General features: G+C 37.0%; 1 protein-coding gene across 4 annotated transcripts in view; it reads right to left on the reverse strand.

Moving 5' to 3' along the window:
- The window catches only part of RUNX1T1 (RUNX1 partner transcriptional co-repressor 1), a 210,804-nt gene that overhangs the window by 173,103 nt on the left and 12,749 nt on the right, over positions 1-24,952 (reverse strand). For 2 of the 4 annotated variants that reach the window (XM_070748031.1, XM_070748035.1), the window contains exon 2: positions 10,013-10,185. The exons of 1 other annotated variant lie outside the window; for it this stretch is intronic. In XM_070748031.1, coding sequence (XP_070604132.1) covers positions 10,013-10,100 — 88 coding nt within the window. In that variant the 5' untranslated portion in view covers positions 10,101-10,185. Of the gene's footprint in view, positions 1-10,012; positions 10,186-11,385; positions 11,440-24,952 lie in introns of those variants that run through there. One more of the 4 variants, XM_070748032.1, reaches the window with a different exon arrangement.

Raw genomic sequence — 24,952 nt, forward strand, 5'->3', positions numbered from 1 at the left:
AAACATTATGGAATCTTAATAAAATTTTATTTGAATTCTGAAGCAAGCAATCCAGAATTTGTTATAGCAGAACAAAAAAGTAAAACAGAAACCAGAAACATTGTGTTTCCTTTTTCTCGAAATACATTTTTCCAGCCAAATTATTTTTATTTTTAATATAGGTCTTATATAATGTGTTTACTCTATTTTGTTGTACTTCTGAATTTGGCTACTAGCCCAGCATTTTTTATATAGTCAGAGAAAGGAAGTTGAAGAGAATAGTCACCTCTTTCCATTTCAATCTGATTTACACAAACAAATGGGTTGCATCTGAACCAGAAATCAGTTGCATTTAGAAGCACTGTAATATGGGAATAGCTAGTGCCCTCCCAATATTTTGCAGAACTACTACATTTATCTTCAACCAGCACGATCAATGATTTTTAGTATTTCATTAAATCCCCTGCTTGCAAAAACAAAGTACCGTATATACTCAAGTATAAGCCGACAAGTATAAGCCGAGGCACCAGTTTTGCCACAAAAAAACTGGGAAAACTTATTGACCCGAGTATAAGCCTAGGTTAGAAAATGCAGTGGCTACTGGTAACTTATAAAAATGGAAACCAATAAAATTACATTAATTGAAATATCAGAAGATTACATGTTTTAGAATATTTATTTTAAAGAAAACCAGTAAACTAGCTCTGTAAATTTAAAACAGGATTCCTTCTCCTCATCTCATCATTAATTGGATTTACATTATTGTTCTGTTTTTATATATGCTGTGAGCCACCCTGAGTCCTTGGAGAGGGGCAGCATACAGATCCAGTTAATTAATTAATTAATTAAATAAATAAATAAATAAATAAATCTGTATATCCAAACAGAGCTTCAGCATTAGCTGCTGTGAGGTTATCAGCATAGAAAACCAGGTAGGTAGGTAGGTAGGTAGGTAGGTAGGTAGATGATAGATAGATAGATAGATAGATAGATAGATAGATAGATAGATAGATAGATAGATAGATAGATAGATAGATAGATAGATAGATAGACAGACAGACAGATAGACAGACTAGTGAGACAAGCAAAACTTGCAAAACACAGACAGCTCTTGTGGTTTTGTATCCTAAATATGCAGGTCCTATTAAGAATCAAACTTGCTCTCAAACCCACTTTATAAAAGGCAACTTTTAAAGATCCACAAACACACTTTAGGAATTCCTGTCTAGCTCTTGCCTTATTAGTTTCTATCCAAGCAAGGATAGCAACTACCACAAAATACCATTTTTAAACAGTTTAAATCCTTTCATAGGAGGGGGAGGAGAATCTGACAGCAGGGGGCCTTTTTAATCCAACTAAGGGCAATGCAGAGAGAGCAAGGAATAGTTACTGTAAACCTGTTGACGAATACACACAGGGAGAAAAAAAAAAAAGCCTCCGGGTTTCAGCAAGAGGTAGCTGGCTTTTTTCACGGTGGGGGGGAGAGGGGGCATACATACACACACACACACACACACGACCTCACCGGCTTTCCATTGCTTTTTTCCCCTCTCGGTTGGAGCACATGGCTGCCTCCTTTGCTTGAGCCAGGAAGAGGAAGAACCAGCCCCTCCCACAGCTCCTACGGCAAGTGAGAGGGGGGAAAAGCTGGTGCCTCTTTGCTCTGGCTCAAGCAATGGCGCCCTCTTGTGGTGACTTTGTCAATGACCCGAGTATAAGCCGAGGTTGTGTTTTTCAGCCCATTTTTTGGACTGAAAAACTCGGCTTATACTCGAGTATATACGGTAAGAATGTATCATAGGCCAGGGCACATATATTATAGTTTCTAGATAACAGCAAACTATGGTTTGGCACTGAACAGTCCTTGGGTTTAGCTTATCCATAAAATCAAGCTGTCCAAGAGAAATCAAAGATATGATAAGAGAGGTCAAGAGAACATACAATCCACTTCAGTTACTCCAAAGCAAGATTGGCTATATAATCTGCATTCCTAGAAATATAATTTTAACTTTTTTAAAAAAAATATAGATACAATATGTGGGATTTTTCTTCCTATAATTATTTTTCCTGATAATCACATTGACAACTTGAATCAGCTTTGCTCTACACTTTTGTTTTGTATTTTGTTGATAAAGGGTATATTTCTGCCTATATGTAAATGCAACGAGACAGCTAGTTTGGTCTTATAGTTAAGACTCCAGGCTAAAAACCAGGGGACTGTAAATTATAGACATGGATTAGATATATAGGCCAGCTGGATAACTTTGGCCCCCAAAATTAGACTAGGGCAATAAGCTAGTCAGTCTATTCCTGTTGACCAATCAGTCAATATAATGACTAATTTTATCCTTACCTCTGGGAAGATATATAAATCAGGAGTACAATGAATTTCTTAGCAACTTTGGAATGCTAAAGCATTCAAAAGCACCTTGAGATATTGTTACCATATCTATTCCAGAAGTTCAAACAAATGTAAATCAAGCTTAAACAAATATAAGCATCAATAAATTAAACTAATAAGGAATTAAAATGGTTGATAAATGCAGATTATATAAGGAATAAGAATTCCTATACAGCCAGATGAAACATTTATTAGGGGGTCTAGGCAGTCCTGAAGCCTCAATGAAGTGAATTCACGCCACACTAAGTCATAAATATTGACTTCCATGATTTTTTAAATTGGTATACCTTAGGCCAGTGATTTTTTTTCCTTGGATGCCAAAGAGTGTGTGTGCGTGCTATCATGCATGTGTGAGTGCCCACACCCATAATTCAATGCTGGGGGCAAAAACAGCTTCCCCTGGCACCCTGGAGGCCCTCTGGTGGCTGGAAAGAGTCTGTTTCCCAACTTCTGGTGGGCCCAGTAGGCTTGTGTTTTGCCTTCCCCAGGCTCCAAAGGCTTTCCTGGAGCTGGGGGTGGGTAAAAACACCTTCCCCCATTCCCCCAGAGGATCTCTGGAAGCTAAAAATGCCCTCCTTAAGCCTCTATGTCAGCCAAAAATCCGCTAGCTGGCACACACATGCACATTGGAGCTGAGCTAGGGCAACAGCTCATGTTCCAATGGATATGGTTCTGCGTGCCACCTGTGCCACCTGTCTTAAGTGATAAGGCTATCACTGCCTTATGCTGTTATGTGTGCTGTATACTGGTTAGTCTCATATATATGAGACTAACCAGAGGGCGATCCATAGTTTGTTGTAGGTTTGTTTATGAAAATATTGTCTGGTTAATTACAACTGGAAGTATTCTGCAAAGTTGATTATATTTCTATCCCAACTATGCCTTGAAGGAAACTGGGATATTAATGTAATAATTAATCTAAGTTTTTTTAATATATTAATTCTATGTTCTGGGGTGCTGTAGGAGAAATAAATTAAACTTTTAAATTGAAACAGTAATAAAAAGTATTATTGTTGACATAATATTTTTTCCTGAACAAGCTCAGGTAACTTATAACACAATAATAAAAGAGCCTGTTTGGTGCAGTGATTAAAGCACCAGTCTAGAAATTGGGAGAAGCATATTAAGCATGAAGCCATCTGGGTGAGGTTTGGCCAGTCAGTTTCTCTCTCAATTCCCAGGAAGCAGGCAATGCCAAACCACTTCTGAAAATCTTGCCAAGAAAATTGCAAGAACTAATCCAGGCAGTCACCGTGATCAATACTGACTTGCCTACACAACAGTGATGGTTTGTAAATGATTTCGCTACCAGTTCGCACACATAGAAGCTTCTGTGCCTGCCCAGAAGAATCTCGGGCAGGTGGGAGAAGCCTCCCGCTGCCAGTGCTACCGATTCTAAAAATCAGTTTGAACTGGGAGCAACCCACCGCTGCTACACACACATACAATAAATAAAATTCCAATATTGGGCTTTTAATTTTCATTATTATCCAAATTGCTTATTATTACATCCACATTTTTTGTCTCTCCAGGCACACATCGGTGTTTTACTCTTGGTTGCCATATTCCTGTAATGTGGCTTGGCTGAGAATGAAAGAGTTCTACAGCTGAGTAAGGATGTGAATCTGGCTCTCTCTGATTCCCAGCACAATGGAAGAGAATTTTATTCTGTTTATTCCAAGTGTGATTGGACGCACAAGGAATTTGTCCCAGTGCATATGCTCTCAGAGTACATAAAAGATAAGTTCGTCAAGAATCATAAGGTACAACACTTAATGATAGTTCGGGTAGAAATAAGCAATAAAATCATATTAGGAACCAGTCAATACAAATTGTAAGGATACAAGCAATGAAATTACAGTCATTCAATCATTTGTGGTAGGAGATGGGTGATAGAAACAATGAGAAGACTGATAGTAATAGTAATGCAGCCTTAGTAAATAGTTTGACAGTGTTGAGGGAATTACAGTGGTACCTCATCATACGAACTTAATTGGTTCCAGGAGGAGGTTCGTAAGGTGAAAAGTTCGTAAGATGAAACAATGTTTCCCATAGGAATCAATGTAAAAGCAAATAATGCGTGCAAATCCTTCAGGAAAATCCCAAACTTTAGAAGGGAGGCAAACAGAGGGCAGGGAGGAGCAGCTAAAGGGGGCGGGTGGAAGAAGCAAGGCTAGGCTAAAGGGTGAGTGGGAAGGAAGAAAGGCAAGGGGGCGCCCCTCCCTTTTCTTTCTTCAAAAGACACCGTTTCAGTGCCTTTGCAAGCACGTTGTTCTCTGCAAAATCTTTCCTCCAAGCTGCCCCTCCCTTTTCTTTCTTAAAAAGACACCGTTTCAGTGCCTTTGCAAGCACGTTGTTCTCTGCAAAATCTTTCCTCCAAGCTGCCCCTCCCTTTTCTTTCTTCAAAAGACACCCTTTCAGTGCCTCTGCAAGCACTCTGTTCTTTGCAAAGTCTTTCCCCCTCCAAGCTGCCCCTCCCTTTTCTTTCTTCAAAAGACACCCTTTCAGTGCCTCTGCAAGCACTCTGTTCTCCTACTTTTTTAAATGCAAACTCTTTCCCCCTCCAAGCCGCCCCTCCCTTTTCTTTCTTCAAAAAAGGGGGGGGAAGAAACCCCTTCATTCCAGCAGCAGCTGCTTGGGTTCATAAGGTGAAAATAGTTCGGAAGAAGAGACAAAAAAATCTTAAACACCAGGTTCGTATGTTGAAAAGTTCGTTAGAAGAGGCGTTCATAAGATGAGGTACCACTGTATTTGTTTAGCAGAGTGATGGCGTTCGGGGGGAAAACTGTTCTTGTGACCAGTTGTTCTGGTGTGCAGTGCTCCATACTGTCATTTTGAGGGTAGGAGTTGAAGCAGTTTGTGTCCAGAATGTGAGGGATCTGTAAATATTTTCACAACCCTCTTTTTGACTCGTGCAGTATTTGTTTTTTTGACTTCTATGCTGCCCTTCGCAAGCGACTCAGGGCGGTGACTATATAGGTTCTCAGTGTCCATCTTATTATTTTTAAAGAAGCAGGATTAGAAAGGCAAACCCTTCCAAGAATTGCAGTGGACAAGTGGTTTAATAGCGTAACCATTTTATTTCACCACTGAAAGTCTAAATAGCAAATAAGAGATAAAGCAGTCTATGACCCACTTAACCATTTTACATGTCTCTGGAGGAAGTAATGCTGATATTTCAGGCTTGTTTCATCTCTGTTTTTTATTAGCAAGCAGATGAAATCTGATACTTAATCACACCACTGAAAGGGCAACTTCTTTAAAAATGTAAAGGAAATGCATCCATTAAGCTAAACCTTGGAAGAAGGTTGCTGTATGCATTGTTTCCTGACATGGTTTCAAAGGCAGCATTGCCATTCAATTTGTTTGAAAATTTTTAGTTCAGTTTAAGATCAGTGGCCAAATTTTCAATCTCATAAGTGCCTACTAATGAGTAGATGCTTTTAGATAGGGGCAATCAACCTAGAGATTTTGTAAAAAACAGAGCAGCCTATTTTCTATGATGGGGAGGGAAAGGACTATGTTTTAGTCTTTGAGGACCGAAGGAAGTGTGGCTCTGGGTTTTCAAACTTTTTCAGACAATGTAACTTCTTGTAAAGTTGTACTTTACAATATATATATATAAGATATATATATATATATATATATATATATATATATATATATATATATATAAAGTACAACTTGATACATACACACACACACACACACACACACACACATATATATATATATATATATATATATATATATATATATATACAGTGTTCCCTCGATTTTCACGGGTTCGAATTTTGCGAAAAGTCTATACCACGGTTTTTCAAAAATATTAATTAAAAAAATACTTTGCGGGTTTTTTCCCTATACCATGGTTTTTCCCGCCTGATGACGTCATATGTCATCGGCAAACTTTCATCTGACTTTAATAAATATTTTTTTAAATAAACTTTAATAAATAAACATGGTGAGTAGTGATCTAAATGGTTGCTAAGGGAATGGGAAATTGCACTTTAGGGGTTTAAAGTGTTAAGGGAAGGCTTGTGATACTGTTCATAGCCAAAAATAGTGTATTTACTTCCGCATCTCTACTTCGCGGAAATTCGACTTTCGCGGGCAGTCTCGGAACGCATCCCCCGCTGAAATCAAGGGAACACTGTGTGTGTGTGTGTGTGTGTGTGTGTATATATATATATATATATATTCTGGAAACACTAATCAAGGGGGGAAACTCTAATGACATAAAATTGGCTGTGTACCAACGAGCTTTTTTATAAAAAAAAAACCATAGAAGACCATCAAACTTTAACACAGAAGTTTTCAAATTTAGCAACTTTAAAATTTATGGAATTCAAATCACAAAATTCTCCATTCTGGGAGAATTCTGGGAGTTCAAGTCTATAAGTCTTAAAGTTGCCATGTTTCGGGAATCCTGTGTTTAGCAGAACCCTAGTGTTTTGTGAAACTCAATTTGTAAATTGTGACATTGTCCAGAGAATAGGGGGGGAAATTGTACTTTAAAAAATGTTTTAAAAAAACGTTAAAGAAAGACTTTAAGATCATGGAAGGAAATATACAGGGCAATTTATTGGGTCATCTGGCATGATATATAAACTTCCCAATTTCAATGTATGCTTACAAAATTATAACCACAAACTGTAATAAAATAGTATTAAACAAAGGCAAAACAAAACTCTTAAAAGCCGATGAAAAATGATACACCTAGCTACCCTCCCCAGGTAGAAAAAGAAAAACAAATGGGTCAGAGACAAATCTTTGCACAATCAGCTGGGCCACATGAAGGGCAGAGTACAAAATGCAAGACAGTGTCTGCAATTCTGTAATTAAATACTAGGCTTTCTATATGGGCAAAAAAGGTTGGTCTATCATAGGATCATTGCTGCAGCCCTGCAAACACTCCTAAATAACATTACATTATTTCTATGGTGGGACCTCTGTGAAATAACCTTTGGGGGGGGAAATCTGAAAAATATGCCATGGTAACCACCAGTTTCTTACTGAATTATAGTGGCATGATGGTGGGGAGATCTCAGCATGTATATGATCCAAAAGCTGCCAAAATTTATTTTAAAATTGAGGACCTTCAATTCAAAACTTTCTGAAATCTATTACAGTACAAATTAACCACTTGATTTTCAAACATATTGATTCACTAAAAGAGAAACAAAGATGTATTTCATTTTGCCCTGAAATAAATGGGATTTAAAGTGCTCCAGCAAAAAAAAAAAAGTTTATAAACTTTTGCAGAGTTTCATATGATGGCAGAAGGCCAATATTCCCCAAAGAGTCAGGCTTTTGGAGAAAAGGAGAAAGAAATCTGGAGAAGATTCTTGTTGGTAATTTTGGCAGTTGCAGTCCCAACACTTCAGAAAAACACAGGTTAGAGAATGTAACATAAGACATTTTGTACGTGAGGGCAAATTACAAACATATACTAAAAAGCATTTGTAGACTGGTCAACTAAAGTGAAATGATAGTAAAGGTTTAATAAGAACTGGTCTGATTGAAATAAATATACTTTATGTAGGACTTCATGAAAATAAATGATTAGTGCCTTCTCTTTTTGCAGAGACATGGCCAAAGGAAGTCTCTGTAGCCTAAAAGGCGGGGGGGGGGGGGGGGGAGAGATAAATTTTATAATGGGTTGCTTCCAAAATCCAACACTGTCATTTGTAATGGATGTACCTTATACCTCGTCCACTTTATCTACTTATATAGATCAAATGGTTCATTCAAAATGTTGTTGCCATTTCAACTCTTTTATTTGCAAGAATGCCAAAAGTATCTAAATCATAAAATGATTCCAACTTTAAAAACAGCACTGATGCTATGTTAAAGTACTTTGTCCACAGCTCCTTCATTAGTGCCCATGGATCCATTTCTGAATAGATGGATAAACATATAGTTTTAAACTGCTATTCATATACAGTGATACCTCGTCTTACAAACGCCTCATCATACAAACTTTTTGAGATACAAACCCAGGGTTTAAGATTTTTTTGCCTCTTCTTACAAACTATTTTCACCTTACAAACCCACCGCCGCCGCTTGGATGCCCTGCCTCCAGACTTCCGTTGCCAGCGAAGCACCTGTTTTTGCGCTGCTGGGATTCCCCTGAGGCTACCCTCCATGGGAAACCCCACCTCCAGACTTCCATGTTTTTGTGATGCTGCAGGGGAATCCCAGCAGGTGAAACCCAGCAGCGCAAAATAGGCGCTTCGCTGGCAATGGAAGTCCGGAGGTGGGGTTTCCCATGGAGGGGAGCCTCAGGGCAATCCCAGCAGCACATAAAATGGGCACTTCGGCTGGCAAAAGGGGTGAATTTTGGGCTTGCACGCATTAATCGCTTTTCCATTGATTCCTATGGGAAACATTGTTTCATCTTACAAACTTTTCACCTTAAGAACCTCATCCCGGAACCAATTAAGTTTGTAAGACGAGGTATCACTGTACATTGAAAACCTACAATATCTATGTGTGATAAGGAGGGAAATATGCCATCTCAAACATCCCACATGTACATATTCCACCTGCCACTCAAAGTATTGTTACTCATTTTGTGGACACATATTGGATCCAATATTGATATACTAAGGATAAAATAGTCTTTAAGCCTTCCCACTTTCTTCACTGTGGTTCTATATACTGTACTGGAACTATCTTTAAGAACAGACCTGTAGCACCATCTTTTAAAACTGTTTTTCAATTGTTCCTTAACCCCCCTTTTAAGCTTTTTTAATTTCTTAAATGATTTCCTTCAAATTAATAGCAATAGCACTTAGACACATATCTATTCGCAGTGCTTTACAGCCCTCTGTAAGTGGTTTACAGAGTCAGCATATTGCCCCTAACAATCTAGGTTCTCATTTTACTGATCTTGCAAGGATGAGAAAAATCAAACTGCTAGCAGTTGGCAGAATTAGCATGCAATAATGCATTCTAATCACTATGACACCACGGCCCTAAAAATTAAACCAAGAATAGCTTAAATAATCATGGTCAACCTTTTCTCCTGAAGTCTCTCATCTTTTTTATGCCTTGGGGAAAGGACCTAAGATCCAAGACTTAAACTTTGATTGCATTAGGTTATCAAACTTAGCTATAGTTTGTCTTAAAAGCAAAACAGCCGAATGCTAAAATATACTGCTCAGACTATACCTGATGGCTCTTTCCACAAGGAAGTGCAGTTAAAACCCTGCTTAGGCCTTTATTTTTCTTTAGCATATCCTGGAAATTGGGATTGAGGAACAAACCAGAGAAAGAACCGTGTAGTCTGATTATATATGGATACTGTTGAAGTTTAAATCCAAAATTGGAAGGGGGAAAATTGCAGGCAGGAGCAAAGTGTATGTGTTAATTATATATCTGTCATCTTCCCCTCAATTGGGCATTTCACTCATTTGAGATATAAATAAATGGGGCATTTTCTTTTATTGATTCTCTTGCGTTTGCCATCTACAATCCAAAAGCTTCATAATGTTAGATACCAAATAATTTAGGAGAAAACATGTAAGTTAACAAGAAGATTTAAACACACAGTTAAGAACAAGACAAAAAGAAATCATTATTTTTCTTCTCAAAAACAGCATGTTGAATTACAAATCTGTTCCTTACCTTGGCAAAATTCAAAGTTCCCTTTCTTCCGGCAGTCACCTATTACTAAACTCAGTGTTCTCCAAGTGTTTCTTTTGACAGATATCATTTTCCACCAATCTTCCTGCTAATTTCCTCTCTCCTTTTCTGACTGGGACAGCTATTACGTTCACCAGCCCAGTGATCAATCTTTTCTATTGACAACAACAAAAGGGGAAAAAACAAAAACGCACATATCACAGCCAGTCTGAAGCACAAAGGCCTTCTCTTTACATGTTAATACTAGACTCTTTAAAAAAAAAAAAGTCATAATCCTAAAGGCAATATTTCACATTGTATTTCCAATCTGAACCCAATACAATAGTAAATGTTTAAATCTGTAGGAAAATGCAAAAAATTCTGAATGAGTAATAAAGTCAACTACCCTGTTTCCTCGATAGTAAGACACCCCCGATTGTAAGACGTATCGGGGGTTTCAGGGGGGTTGGCTAATATAAGCCGTACCCCGAAAGTAAGACATATGTCTTACTTTCGGGGAAACACGGGGGTATTGCCGGGGGTGAGCCCGATGATGTCGCTTCCAAGCTCCCCGCGCGCCCCTCGCCTTCGCCTCGCCGCCACCGCCTCTTCCCCGGCTTGGCAAAGCGAAGGACGGCGCTGGTCCGAAGCGAGCCCAGCGGGCGGCGGCTTGCAGCGAAGGCGCTCGTCCCAGCAACCGAGTCCTGCCGAGGCTCGGCTGCAAGCGGCCAGCGAGGCCGACCAGCTCCGAGGCGAGCGGCCGGAGCTGCGCCCTCCTTCGCCCGCCTCCTTTCCAGCAGGCAGATGGGGCTGCCCAACTACGCAGAGCGGCTCCTCCTCTCCAGACACACGCTTCCCCGACACGCGTCTGTGGCTCCACGCGTGCACGCCGCTTGGAGCCCTGAGGTTGAACTTGGAAAAGGGCTCACGAGGCTCCTGTCCCGCGGCTGCCCTTCTGGACTCTGGGGAGATGCCTTCGGGAATGCGACCCTTTCAATTTTTTTCCAATGTAAGACATACCCCGAAAGTAAGACGTAGTGGGGCTTTTGGGGGTAAAAAGAAAGTAAGACACTGTCTTACTTTCGGGGAAACACGGTATATATAGCTATGAACTATGAACTCCTTCGGTTTGATAATTTAGATCCAGATTCCAGCCACTGCTGTAACAATATATTACTAATGAGGCATATTTTATATCGCCACAGTGATAGCTGGATTACGCTTCAAATTACTAATCTGGATGACCTCCAAGTTTTAAGTGAAATCAACTGTTTATAGAAAAACCAAGGCAACCGCTACATCCTGGTTCAGGCTCAATTATCTACTCAGCTTTCCAAAAGTCCAGATTAGATGAAATTTTCTTTATCAGTGGTTACCTGGTCCTTTTTAATTTCGGTGCAGACAGCAGGGACTAAATCTGAAGCTTTGGGGATTCATGTCGTGGACTCTGGTGTTGACATCATCTCCTGCAAAATTATATATTAGATTTGGATTTCCAAATCAAATCTAGTTCTCCAACCACCTAAAAGGTAGTAAATTTGTTCCTTCGGCTAATATTTTAATTGGTTTCAGTGATATAAGTGAAATGCAGTAAATCATGTTGGGTACTATTGGAAATATATTCTTCAGCCCAGCAACCTGCCATACTAATATCTCTTTGATTAAAAACGTGTATGATAGCCCAATAATTTCAATTTGTGCAGCGTCAAGAAAGGGGCTGCCCCCCAGATAACTGCTTGTTCTCACACTGCCTCTTTGCAATCAGGATCTGCTGCAACTAAAACACGAGATTTGAAATTGTTGATAAATCCCAAGTACCAAGGTAGCAACACAGCAGAATTATCTGTTTCAGAAGATCTCTGCATGAAGCTTCTTCCTTTACAAATGTTAAGCAAATACAAAGGGATTAAGTATCTCTTAATATACAGTAATTCTAATTCCACTTGTGTGGAGAACTCTTAGCAAGATGTCTTTAAGATTATGCTCTTATCTTAGTAACACCTTAAAGTTTCTGTAAGAACTTCTGCACCAGAGACAAATTTCTTATGTGACTAACCACACTTGGCCAAATAAAGCTATTTTATTCTGTAACTATTTTGTTTTCTTTTTAACTTTGTTTTAGGGATTTATTTTTTAGTTTGTACAATAACAAAAAAAATAGCTGCGTCCCTATGTTTTTAAAAACTGCCTCTGTTAACTATAGTGATTTTTTTCTGATGTTATGCCCCTTAGTACTACTAGTCAAAGGTTGCATATATTGTATGAACAAAGTGATATCTACAGTGGGTTATAAACAGTCACTTTGTGTGGATAGAATCTCATTTACTAACTCTATTATCATCAGCTAGGGATATATTCTTACCAGAAACTCTAGGTGAGTTTCATAAAGATAGGTGATCAGTTTAGGCAGCTTCCTAGAATTCTACATATTATTTCAATGCTAAAAGCCTTTAGAGTTTGATTTAAAACCCTGCATAAAGGTTTACATGTTTGGAATTCCCTACAAAACGTCTTAATGAGTAAACTGCAAGAAAGACAGAGAGACAGAGAAAGAGAGAGAGAGAGAAAGAGAGAGAGAGAGAAAGAGAGAGAGAGATAAAGACACACACACAGAGAGAAAGACACAGAGCGAGACAGAAAGACTGAGAGAGAGAGAGTGAGAAAGAAAGGAAATTCTTCAAGGGCATACTAAACAAAAATTGAAAAATAATATTAAACTAAGCAGATGCAACAGGTTTGTTCAACATACTTCAAGTGAATTATCTCAGAGACAATTACAATCAGCTCAGACTGGGAAATGGACTACCATAAATTCTCCAAGGATTGCCAATGAAGTCACCAAGGTTCAACCAGACTATGAAGGAAACTTTTTTTTCTTTTGGGAGAAATGGAAATATAAAACCTGAACCTTTTCTCTGTTTCATTTGCTTTATTTCTGCATTTTCCTAATGTAATTTATCAATACCCTTTTGGCTTTGCAAAACATCAAGGTAACATGATGTTACAGAAAGCATCTGTCTGTCTGTGTAATGTTATCACACAGCCAGTTTGGTGTAGTGGTTAAAACAACCGGATAGAAACCAGGAGAGGAGGATGGCTGTCTCATCTTGCCTTAAGCACAAAGCCCATGGGTGATCCTTAGCCAGACTCTCAATCCTAGGAAGAAAGGAATGGCAAACCACTTCTGAAAATACTGCCAAGAAAACTGCACAAACTTGTTCAGGCAGTCAACCAGGAGCCAAAAATGATTCAAAAATTTGTGTATAGCCCCCTACACACAGACAGTATAAGCAAGCCACTCCTAGTTGTGAGAACTTCCAGTTGTATTTCATCAAACTGAAATGTAGCGCTGCCGCTGTTTGAAAAGGCAATTGGTCTTGGCTCTGTAGCCAACACAGAGGACAAGAAAAAAGAAATTAAAAATTGAGAAGGAAGGTGGGAAGAAAAGAATTCCAGGAACCACAATTTCTTTGTGCCCCCTCCTCTTATTTTTGATAAAAATAAAAATGTGTCTTGTTGAAAAATTTGCAGGCAAAAAAGGGAGAAATCCAATTTACCACCAGATTCTGTCATCTCATGTTTAGTAAGGGAGAGATTGCATAAAAGTGAAAAAACTGGAGTCAGAGGCACCTACCCACCCCCAGTATGTCCATGTGTGGCTATATGTGGGTGCATGTATGCATGGGTACATCCGCGGACGTGTAAAAAAAATCTTGGCAATTGAAAAATCAATCCATTCACTTTCTTAGAAATCATTTGGCACAGATTACACTCTGGCCTAAAATGAGATGTTTTCCAGGTTTTTCATTAAAAAAAATAACCTTTTATATTTAAAAAAAATAACTATACATTCGTATAACATTTTAAAAGTTCTTTTATTAAACTAAAAGGCAGCATGTTTTACCTAAGTAATATTTGTCAGCTACAAAGCCATCTTCTTAAGTGATGCAACCTGAGATGAATAATGTTTAAGCTTTGGGATATCTTAAAGCATTATTTTGAATAAGATAATTTATTTTATGCAATAATTATCATTTGACTAATAGGTGCCACAGATCTGTTTAATGCAAGAGAATGGACTAGCAGATGGCATATTATAAAAATTATGCAAAATCAATATCAAAATAGTATTCTAAGGTCCAAAGCAGAATATAAAGGATATTTATTTAATTATACTGATTCATGCAAATTACAAAATAAATCTTACAGATATTTACAAATATTTGAAAACAGACAGTTTTAAAGGAACATAATTTCTCTACATCTTTGCAAGTTTACTAAACAAAACATTTAATGTTTTATATAGCTATATTTACTTATCTATTCAAAATTTATCCCATTTTTTCATTCCTTGAATACCTATGTTTTTTTAAAAAAAATACAAAGTAAAAGAATTAATTATATAGAGGATACAGAAAACTAAAGTACTAAAATTGTTTAAATGATACACAGATACTATTTGCAAAGAGCAATAGCAATAGCACATATACTGCTTCACAGTGCTTTATATTATTGCCCTCTGTAAGCTGTTTATAGAGACAGCATATTGCTGCCAACAATCTAGGTCCTCATCTTACTGATCCCAGAAGGCTGGAAGGCTGAGTCAATCTTGAGCCTGGTGAGATTCGAACTGCCAAATTGCAGACAGCCAGCATTCAGCAGAAATAGCCTGCAGTACTGCATTCTAACCACTGCGCCACTGCAGTTCTGATACGGTCCATTAGAGGTGGACTTCAATTTACAACTAGTCACTTAGCGATCATTGAAAGTTACAATGGATCTACCTGGGAGTTGCTTATAAACTAAATTTAATATTCCAAGGTTGATGGCTTCCTGTAGTTACATGACCACATCTCAGGGATTGACATTTGGGCCACATTGATAGTCATTTGCAGTGTCCTACAGTCATATGACTTGTTTTATGATGGCCACGGAGAGGGGCGGCATACAAATCTAATAAATAATAATAATAATAATAATAATAATAATAATAATAATAATAATAATACTTTTGATATAGAACCATGGGCCAGTTCAATATGTAACCCTGGTGTTTGGTTTACAACCACTTGCAAAAATATAAAATCTGGTCAATAACACGGATGACCAAATTTACAACTTTCATGAGTTACAATACAACCTGATTGGCAGGCTACATTTCAGTCATAACACTCCTACTTACAAACATATTCCTACTGCACAACCACAGTTCAAGCCACAGTTATTTTATTAATTACTGAATTTGCATCCTGTCTTTTTATCAAGAAAAAGTACAGTATTCTAAACATCTATATCAAGAACATGTTGACAGTTCAATAGCACCGATCTTTTACATCTGTGTAAGGTTGAGGCACATGTCATTCAAGTACCCTCCCTATAAGTCTACCTGGAGAAAGTTCTATTAAATTTAACTGGTTTTACTCTCTGCAAATGGGTATATTGCAACTTAAGTATTCTTTTTATGAATTAGCTCTGCCCTCTAAAGTAAAGCTAAAATATCATTTTAAATGATAGTCATAGTAGCAGCGGTGATAACTGTAATAATTTCAAAATATAATTTGAATGTCTATATGTTTCTATCTTTCTATTACATATAAAAATGAAACAAGCGAGGAGACAATAAACTATTTTTATTACTTAATGTGCAATCTTGAAACTAAAACGTCTGGACCAATTTAAAATCTAGCCCAAAAGGATTTTAAACTTTAACAATTTGTATTTTTACTTAAGAATATTATTCAAAAAGCTCATCATGTTGCATAACCATGGAAATGCTGAAAACATACATTTCCAAACAAATATTACTTTTTCTCAATGGTATGAAGTAATTAAAGCCATATGTGTAAATCTGTGATCCGTGCAGTAGTTCAAGCTGCAACTAATAGAAAATACAGAGAATGAACTCTGCCATATAAAAGATTCTTGTTACAGAAATATAATGTGAAAACCAGATGCAGACAGAAACCCTTAATCACAGATGGGAATGTAATCACTGGCATGCAGAATATTTTTGGATCAATCTTAACCATATGCGAAATGTATTTATTTGTCACAGAATGCAATAAGGAGAGAATGCCTTCTATTTGAAATCAGTTAACCTTAGAGTAAGAATACTTTTATCTTATTCCCTCCACTCCATTGTAAGATATTCAGCCAAGCTAAGGTTTTAAGACCAGGGGTTGCTGGGCCTGCCCAATCATTCTTACATCAGTTTATCTTTCAAAGTATTTAAGAGGATGTTACGTTGAAATCAACATAAAAGAAAATCAAATGCAGTTACCAATTTCTGCATTGCTTACTTACTGTCAGGAATCCCTTCATCACCAAAGCATACACATGATTGTATTACCATTGGAAAAGAGAAAGCAATTTGTTCAGCAACAGCAAATCACATGAGAAATGCAGACGCCGGATAGATTGCTCGCGAGCCAAAACTGCTGGCACATAGTTAGCAAAATTTTCATATCTCTTTCTTTTAACCTAAGAAGGCCAAAAATTATACTAGGAGGACTGTCCATCATTAGTCATTTGTCAGTGTTGTCATTCCAACCGTATCAGATCGAGTATTATTGAGTAAAGAAAGAAAAAATAAATACAGCTGTTGAATATTGCAAAAAACCTTAGTCCCATGAATGTGCACCTTTGATTTGCATTCTGATATCTAATTTTGATAAATTGTCCTATTTATAAATATTAATTTTATTCTCTTTTCTGGAATAGCTGTTAGGAAATTTCAGGATTTTACTTTAATCATCTATAGCAGTGGTTCTCAACCTGAGGGTCGGGACCTCCTTGGGGGTCAAACGGCCCTTTCACATGGGTCGCCTAAGACCAAGGGAAAAGACAAATTTATGCTTAGCTACTATTCTGGCGCATTGGAACATATTTTTAAAATCCAACCAATCAGGTGCTTACAGTGGGAGTGTCCCTCTGACCTTCCTGCCAATCAGCTTCAAGCTTTGTTGGGAGGATTGCCGCAAGACTTATGGTTGGGGGTCACCACAACAGGAGGAACTGTATTAAGGGGTCGCAGCATTGGAAAGGTAATAACCACGCTTATTTTTTTTAACTTGCATTCTGGAAGATGGTTGGTCTTAACTAGAAATAGTCCTTGTTTAGTGACCGTTCCCACTTACAATGGTGATGAAAAAGTAATACCTCACATTTACAGTTTTTCCAATGACGCCTCACATTTGCAATTTTCAGTTGTAAAGCGAAGAGAAGTTGAAGTAAAACTGTAAGCACAGTTTCACTTAGCAATCATTTCGCTTAAGGGTTGAGTTGTAGACCCAAGTGTGATTGCTAAATGAGGGCTACTTGTACAATTCAGTTAAACAGGCCAATACTGATCCAAATTTGGAGGAAAAAATTATTTATTATATATAATACATTAACTTTAAGGATTCCGTTTTTATACTTGGCTACTGAACCGTATAGTTACTGCTTTCTCTCCAGTATATATGGAGGGAAACATCCAATTCTTGATCATGTGATATATACAGAATGCTGGGACAATAAATTATATATTCAATAGAATGTACAATTGACTATCAATATCTGCCTGTACAACATTACTTAAGGGATGTTCACCTGTTCAATGCTAATGCAGTTAACCATATTTAACATTATGGAACTAGAGCCAAATTGGACAGATATTGGCAAAATGTACTATACAAAGCAAAGGAGAAACAATTGAATAACATAAATAGAAGTAAAAATTATCAGCTTGATCTGTATATAATATGTATAATAAAATTGATATGTATATCAATTTTATTATTTTTCTACAGATACAATATACAGTACAGGTGGCATATTTGTAAAATGCCAGCAAGTATGCACCAACTGATACTCAATTGTTAACAGTGTTCCCTCGATTTTCGCGGGGGATGTGTTCCAAGACCACCCGCAAAAGTCGAATTTCCGCGAAGTAGAGATGCGGAAGTAAATACACTATTTTTGGCTATGAACAGTATCACAAGCCTTCCCTTAACACTTTAAACCCCTAAATTGCAATTTTCCATTTCCTTAGCAACCATTGGATTATTACTCACCATGTTTATTTATTAAAGTTTATTTTTTAAAAATTTATTAAAGGCAGACGATAGTTTTGCAATGACATATGACATCATCGGGCGGGAAAAACTGTGGTATAGGGGAAAAATATTAATTTTTTTAATTAATATTTTTGAAAAACCATGGTATAGACATTTCGCAAAGTTTAAACCCGCGAAAATCGAGGGAACACTGTATTTCTGAGCAAATATTATTAGAAGCAAATGGTCATAAACCTGTTAGGAACAGTAAGAATATTCCTAAATTAGGCACTCCTAGTTGGGATACATGTGTATGGCCTTCATCTAACTTGTGTTCTTGATTTTGTTGCATTTTCAATTTTTTGTCAAGAAAAGTTGTTAAATCTTTCCCCTATTACAGATGGTTTCATTTTTTATTGTTTCAGTAGGTTATTGTGTATCTTTTTAGCATGTCAACCTCAAATCAAAAGCTTTGGCAAAAAGAATCCCTCTTGAACTTTCTTATCCACAACACTTTTTAAAAAACTGTATTCAGCGTGATTTTCCAAAAGAGAAATTCAAAATCTAAAGTCCTGTTTGAAGCTATGGGCTGTAGTCTGGAGATCCACAGCCTCCCAAATTTCAAGAAACTGCAGTAGATTGCAAATTGCTTTCATGATGGACAATTAAAGTATAAACGTGATAACATCTGCAATACAATGCGTACATCAGAAAGTATTCACTGGGGGGGGGGGGTTTCCCACAAAACTAACTGCAACAATTTATTTCCCACCATATAAATAAATGGATGCCATCCATGTATAGTAAAGAAAGTAGGAAATTCAAAAACAGCAAGAAATATTTAATTCTGATTACCAGCAATCAGGAACAAGAATAGCACATTTTTTAAAATGTGAAATCTGTTTTTCAAAATATTACCTGGCCATCACATAGACATAATGAGTTGATGGACTAAAGAAGTTACTATAATCTTATCACAGAGAGCTTTTTATTCCTTCCTTTTAAATGGTATCACGAGAAGATATTATAAAAGTAGTGCAGGAAGTAAAAAAAACCCAAAGCACAATGCTTACTACAAAATTAAACATTTGTAGAAACATAGAAGACTGACGGCAGAAAAAGACCTCATGATCCATCTACTCTGCCCTTATACTATTTTTTGTATTTTATCTTAGGATGGATATATGTTTATCCCAGGCATGTTTAAATTCAGTTACTGTGGATTTACCAACCACATCTGCTGGAAGTTTGTTCCAAGGATCTACTACTCTTTCAGTAAAATAATATTTTCTCATGTTGCTTTTGATCTTTCCCCCAAATAACTTCAGATTGTGTTCCCTTGTTCTTGTGTTCACTTTCCTATTAAAAACACTTCCCTCCTAAACCTTATTTAACCTTTTGCCAAAGTATGCCAAAGTCAGCTCAAATTTACATAACCTTGAAAGAAACGAAGGAATCAGTGAAGAGCTATCAAAAATTTTACTACCACACTGTGGGCGTGGCTTATGCAGGACGCCCCGCATTTTCTTTCAACATCTTTCAGTGCAAATTGGGTGCCCTGGGGTGGAGCTCCATTTTCACTATCTCACTGCGTTTCCCCCCACCGTCCGGGCAGTAGCCCACCCCTGGAAGAGATGTACCAACTTTGTTTTAACTACATACCTGTTCCCTAGGAGTTTTTCCCCCTTAGTCATTTGAGAATGTAATAGATCTGATAGGGAGAATGAAACATACAATTTGTATTTATCAAGGAGAAATAGATAATTGACATTTAAAAATGTCTCCTTCAAAGAGATTTGTCTCATAGAATGAAAGGAAGAAAAGATTTTGGCTCTTGCTAGTTTTCTATTTATGAAATAAATGTCTAGTCCCTCCTTCTTTTGAAAAAAAAACCAGGGCAGCATATATGGTTCTTTCTCTATTTCATTTTATTTTCACAACAACCATGTGAATAAATAGGGTAGCCTTCAGTGAAAGATTTAGATTGGGCCAAGGTCACCCAGTTCACTTCATAGCCAGAATAAAAATCTGGGTCTAGGATGCTCAGAACTAGTTTGTCATTCTACACGAGCATACAGTCAGTGAAGGGCTACCAAAATTTTTACTACCACACTGTGGACATAGCTTGTGCAGGAATCCTTGCATTTTAACATCTTTCAGTGCAAATTGGGTGCTCTGGGGTAGAGCTCCATTTTCGCTACCCCACTGCGTTCCGCCATGTCCGGGCAGTAGCCCACTCCTGCATACAGTCCTCAGAAGTAATCCCCACTGAGTTAATTTTATCATCTTAGCCCTACCACTATAGTTAATGCATTAAGTTTCAAGATGCATCCTTCTTATTATGTGGTGCTGTACTGTAGTATAATAGAAAACATAGTTCTGTAATTATTAATAGACAGTGATTGGAAAATATTATTTGTTAGTAACGCAGATTACACTAGCACCTTGCTACTGTATTCCAGATTTGAAAATAAAGGAAAGATTTGAAACTTTGAACACTTCCAAGTCAGGAACACCTGAGGTGTTGCTAAATTCACTACGAACAGTGATTCAGCATACATGAGCAATTAGGACATAAAACATCACATTTTTATTTTGATCATCTGGTTTGGAGGACAGCCAACTTTACTCAACCACTACCAGTGGTAATTTAAAGAAAAAAACTGAATATAACAACACAAAAGGATTATAACACTTCCAATAGTTTAGGAATAATTCTAAAAAGGGGAAAAAAGATATTTCTTGCCTCTAGGTATGAATTAATATTTATAAGTGCAGAGAAAAAGCCAAGCTAACAAAGAACAGCTACTGCAAAATGCACTAAATCATTCAACAGCTTGGAGACTCTGCAAAAAATATATATTTTCAAGTTCATTCAAAGAGGCTGTTTTTTCAATGGCCAGAATCCAAAGTTACAGTTACAGAATCAGTGCAGAAGATGAGATTCTAGCTCTAGCATTTTCCCAAATTGAATTCTCAAATGAGTTAGAAGTGAGTTGAACTCAAAGTACTTATGAGAAAGAGCCTCAATTTCTATATTATTCTGGAAAGATGAAAATGGGATTCCAAAAAGCAAAGCAAACAGAAAAAACACTAGGTACCCTTAGTTATTTGAGTATTTTAGTTTTATCTCACTGAAAGATTGTCAGTTTAACACAAAGAAAAAGCTGTGAATTTTTAAACTTGTACAACATCTCCCAGTTAAATCTGCCATTTTTAAGAGATGGAAAAATAATAAACATAGGTCTTTTGCATGTAATACAAAAGTCATTTTGTATTTACGTACATATCTAGCATTGCCTATTACTTTATGATTACATCCTAAAGAGTCAGGTGATTGATAAATCACCATGTTCCAATCTTGTTGATTAATACTTGAAGAAAAATACGGTAAGTGATCCATGTTTAAATATAAAAATAAAAATACATTACAAATAGACCAGAATTTCATAATCAGATAATTCATATCACACTATGAAAACTCTCTACAAATATTTATTCCCCTTTTTTATTCCATCTCCTTTATCTAATATCATAGATGAGGGACAATCCCTAGAGAACAAAGAGAAGACAGAATCAATTATATCCAGTGTCCGGTTTCTTCAGAATGAAGGCATCTGTTCCATGCCAGTGACTTCCACACAGAAGAAAAACATAACTTTGGAGGCATCTGTGTTCATGGTTGACAGTCGCGGATCTTAGGGACTTCTGTAATTGCCCAGCTGCAAACATTATTTGTCTATTGCTACTGCTACTGCAGCTGATCTCTCTCTTTCTCTCTCCTTCTCCCTCCCTGTCTCTCCCTCTCCCTCTCTCTCTCACACACACACATAATTTAGAAAATAAAGTGTATCAATGCAAAATTGATATCCATTGCCTAAACTGCTAGTCTCCCTACTTCATGTACTACAAGTACACTAGGCACATGGTTGAACAAGGATTTCTCTTATTCATCTATGTCACTGACCCACCTCCCATTGTTAAAGTAACCCACAAACAGAATACTTAAACATCACTGTGACCATCTTTCACCGTTATAATCATTAGGAACGTTATTATTCCAAGAATCAGATATTTTTGTTATTTAGGAAAATAATGAAGGTGAGATAACAATAAATATTTTCGTTGTATTGCTCTTCTTTTTCTCATTCAACAAGGCTCTCAACTTCAAAAATCCCAAGGGCTTACACATAAATAATATTTGTAAGAATAGAAGAACATGAATAAAATCTAACTTCTAAGACTGACTAACCTATTTTACCCCAATGATCATCACGTGAAAACAGCAGCTATACAGGAAACCAGTTTATACCAAGCCAGACTAACTAACCTTATTTATTCTCCTTAACAATGGGCCTTGAACATCATAAGCAGCCCACGATTTCTTATTCAAATCTCATTTTAACCTGCCCACCCTGTAAAATGATAATGGTTTTAAATGAATATTCTTCCTTTATGTTTGTTTAAGCATTCATGCATGCTACTAGTGCAATATGCCACAATTGTGTTTATTATGGAATAGGAACACCTCAAAATACAAAGAGCAGCATCGATTGTCCCAAGGGAAAGCAAAGTTACTGAACCTTGGCTCATAAATGCAAGTGTGAGACTTGACAACTAACATCTGCCAATATGTACTGCAACTTTCCCTTATAATTAGGAAGATATATTGGAGAATAAAACTTTAGAAATATTGTTCACAGTGAGGTGATATATAATTCCAAGCAGGCTGATTTTGGTATCTTGAATAATGGTTTAAGAGCCATGTTAGATTTTTTCAAACAAAGGAAACACAATTAAGACAATGGCAATATCTTAACAATAGCTTTGAAATATGTACTGAGGAAACAACAATATTAGGAATGAGAAAGAAAGTGTTTTGATTCATATGTTAATACAAACCATACTCAGTCATGCTTCTCCAAACTAATATGCAAATCTAAAATATTCTACGGTTTTCATATTTTGGGATGGAGTGAATGGATCAAAAATACATGCCAGGATAAACAGCACAAAAATGCATGAGTGAACTGCATATGAAGATTGTAGATATTTTCATGTGGCTTTTTATACTAAAAATCACAAGCTGAATGAAATATTCAACCACAGAAATAGACCTTTTCATCCCTAGATGCTACTGCTGTAGGTAATGCTGTACTGTTTAACTCATGGATCCATTGACTAACAATGCCATTATATGTATCTATAATAAGTCCATTTGTGCATGGTATTACTGTCCTCTATTCATTGTACAACTACTGTTTCTCAGTCAATTTTAATAAATACAATACATTTAAGGTTTATGGAAGAAGTATAGAAGAATAGATTGGCCTTTTATTTGGAAATATGTTTTTTTCACCTGAAGTGTGTATATCTGATAAGTACATATGTCACTTCAAGTCAGCTTAAAAACTAATATACTTAAAAACCTGATAATGCCAGGTTGGAATGATAGGTAGAGATGATAAAGTTAAAACATCTTTTCGGTCATATATTAGTTTTCCCTCTTAAGGACACAATTCCACAACCCAGAATCCTACCGTTATTCTATTCTTTTGAATCTGCTGACACATTTACCTTTTAAGTTTTTATTTAATATAGTCACACTTTTCCCCACAGCAACAGCACTAATTTATGTTTAAAGAGCAAACCCACAATCTGGCACCATTGTTCATAAATGTCTGGCAATGCTATCAAATTTCTGGCAGCTGAGAGACTTAATCGCTTTAACAAACAATTCTACCTGGAAGTCCCTTTAAGCATGCTTTCTTAATCTACTGTAGCATTCTTCCCAAATTTCCTTTGCTGAAGTACTTTTGCATGTTTCTCTGTTTCAATATCAGAGAAAAATCATATTGGAACAAACATTGCTGTCTCTTCTATCCATTCTTCCATATAGCAATTCTATCATCTTAATTCTTTGGAATGCTGTCATTCAATAGCCAGTATGTCTTTGGTTAAGGTCCATCTGAGATGTTTTTAATCAGTTCATTAAACTGCATTTTCTCAGGCCCTAAAGCAAAGATTTTTTTTTACTATGCTACTTTACATTTTAACTGGTTTATTTTAAATGTATCATCCATGCTTTCTATTTATATCATAATGTATCACTCTTGGATACAATCCTTTCATCATGGAGGACAACAAATAACATGGCATCGGACCAGAATACCTTCGGGACCGCCTTCTGCTGCACAAATCCCAGTGACCGATTAGGTCCCACAGAGTTGGCCTTCTCTGGGTCCCATCGACAAAACAATGTCGTCTGGCGGGACCCAGAGGAAGAGTCTTCTCTCTAGTGGCCCCGACCCTCTGGAATCAACTCCTCTCGGAGATCAGGACCGCCCCCACCCTCCTTGCCTTTCACAAACTCCTAAAAACCCACCTTTGCCACCATGGGGAAATTGATTCCCCTTGGCCGCTCCATTTTATGTATGGTTTGTTTGGATTGCATGAATGTTTTTAATCAAGGACTTTTTAACTGTTCTGCTTTTTTAATCATTGGATTTGCATTTTGTGTTCCTGCTGTGAGCCGCTCCGAGTCTTCGGAGAGGGGCGGTATACAAATCTAATAAATTTAAAAAAATAAAAAATTGTTATTATTGTTTTAGGGGAAAACAGATACTTAGCTGAGGTATTATAGCAAATATAAATGATGTAAGGTTTTTTTTTTTATTGAGGAAAAATCATGGCAAGTGTCAACATGAACATCTTGATGCCACCTTGTTTTACGTATTAACACAACATGTTGTGGTAAAATGATGAAAGAGTAGTTTGCATCCTGCTGCTCTAAGACCAATCAGGAAATGTTACACTGAAAACAGAACATCAGCCAGACAGTCCATTGTGGAAAGTCTTTTGACCCAGCGAATTGAAACATGACATTTGAACTACCACCTAGGGAGGT

Source organism: Erythrolamprus reginae, chromosome 3 (genome assembly GCF_031021105.1).
Source record: "Erythrolamprus reginae isolate rEryReg1 chromosome 3, rEryReg1.hap1, whole genome shotgun sequence".
Classification (NCBI taxonomy): Eukaryota; Metazoa; Chordata; class Lepidosauria; order Squamata; family Dipsadidae; genus Erythrolamprus; species Erythrolamprus reginae.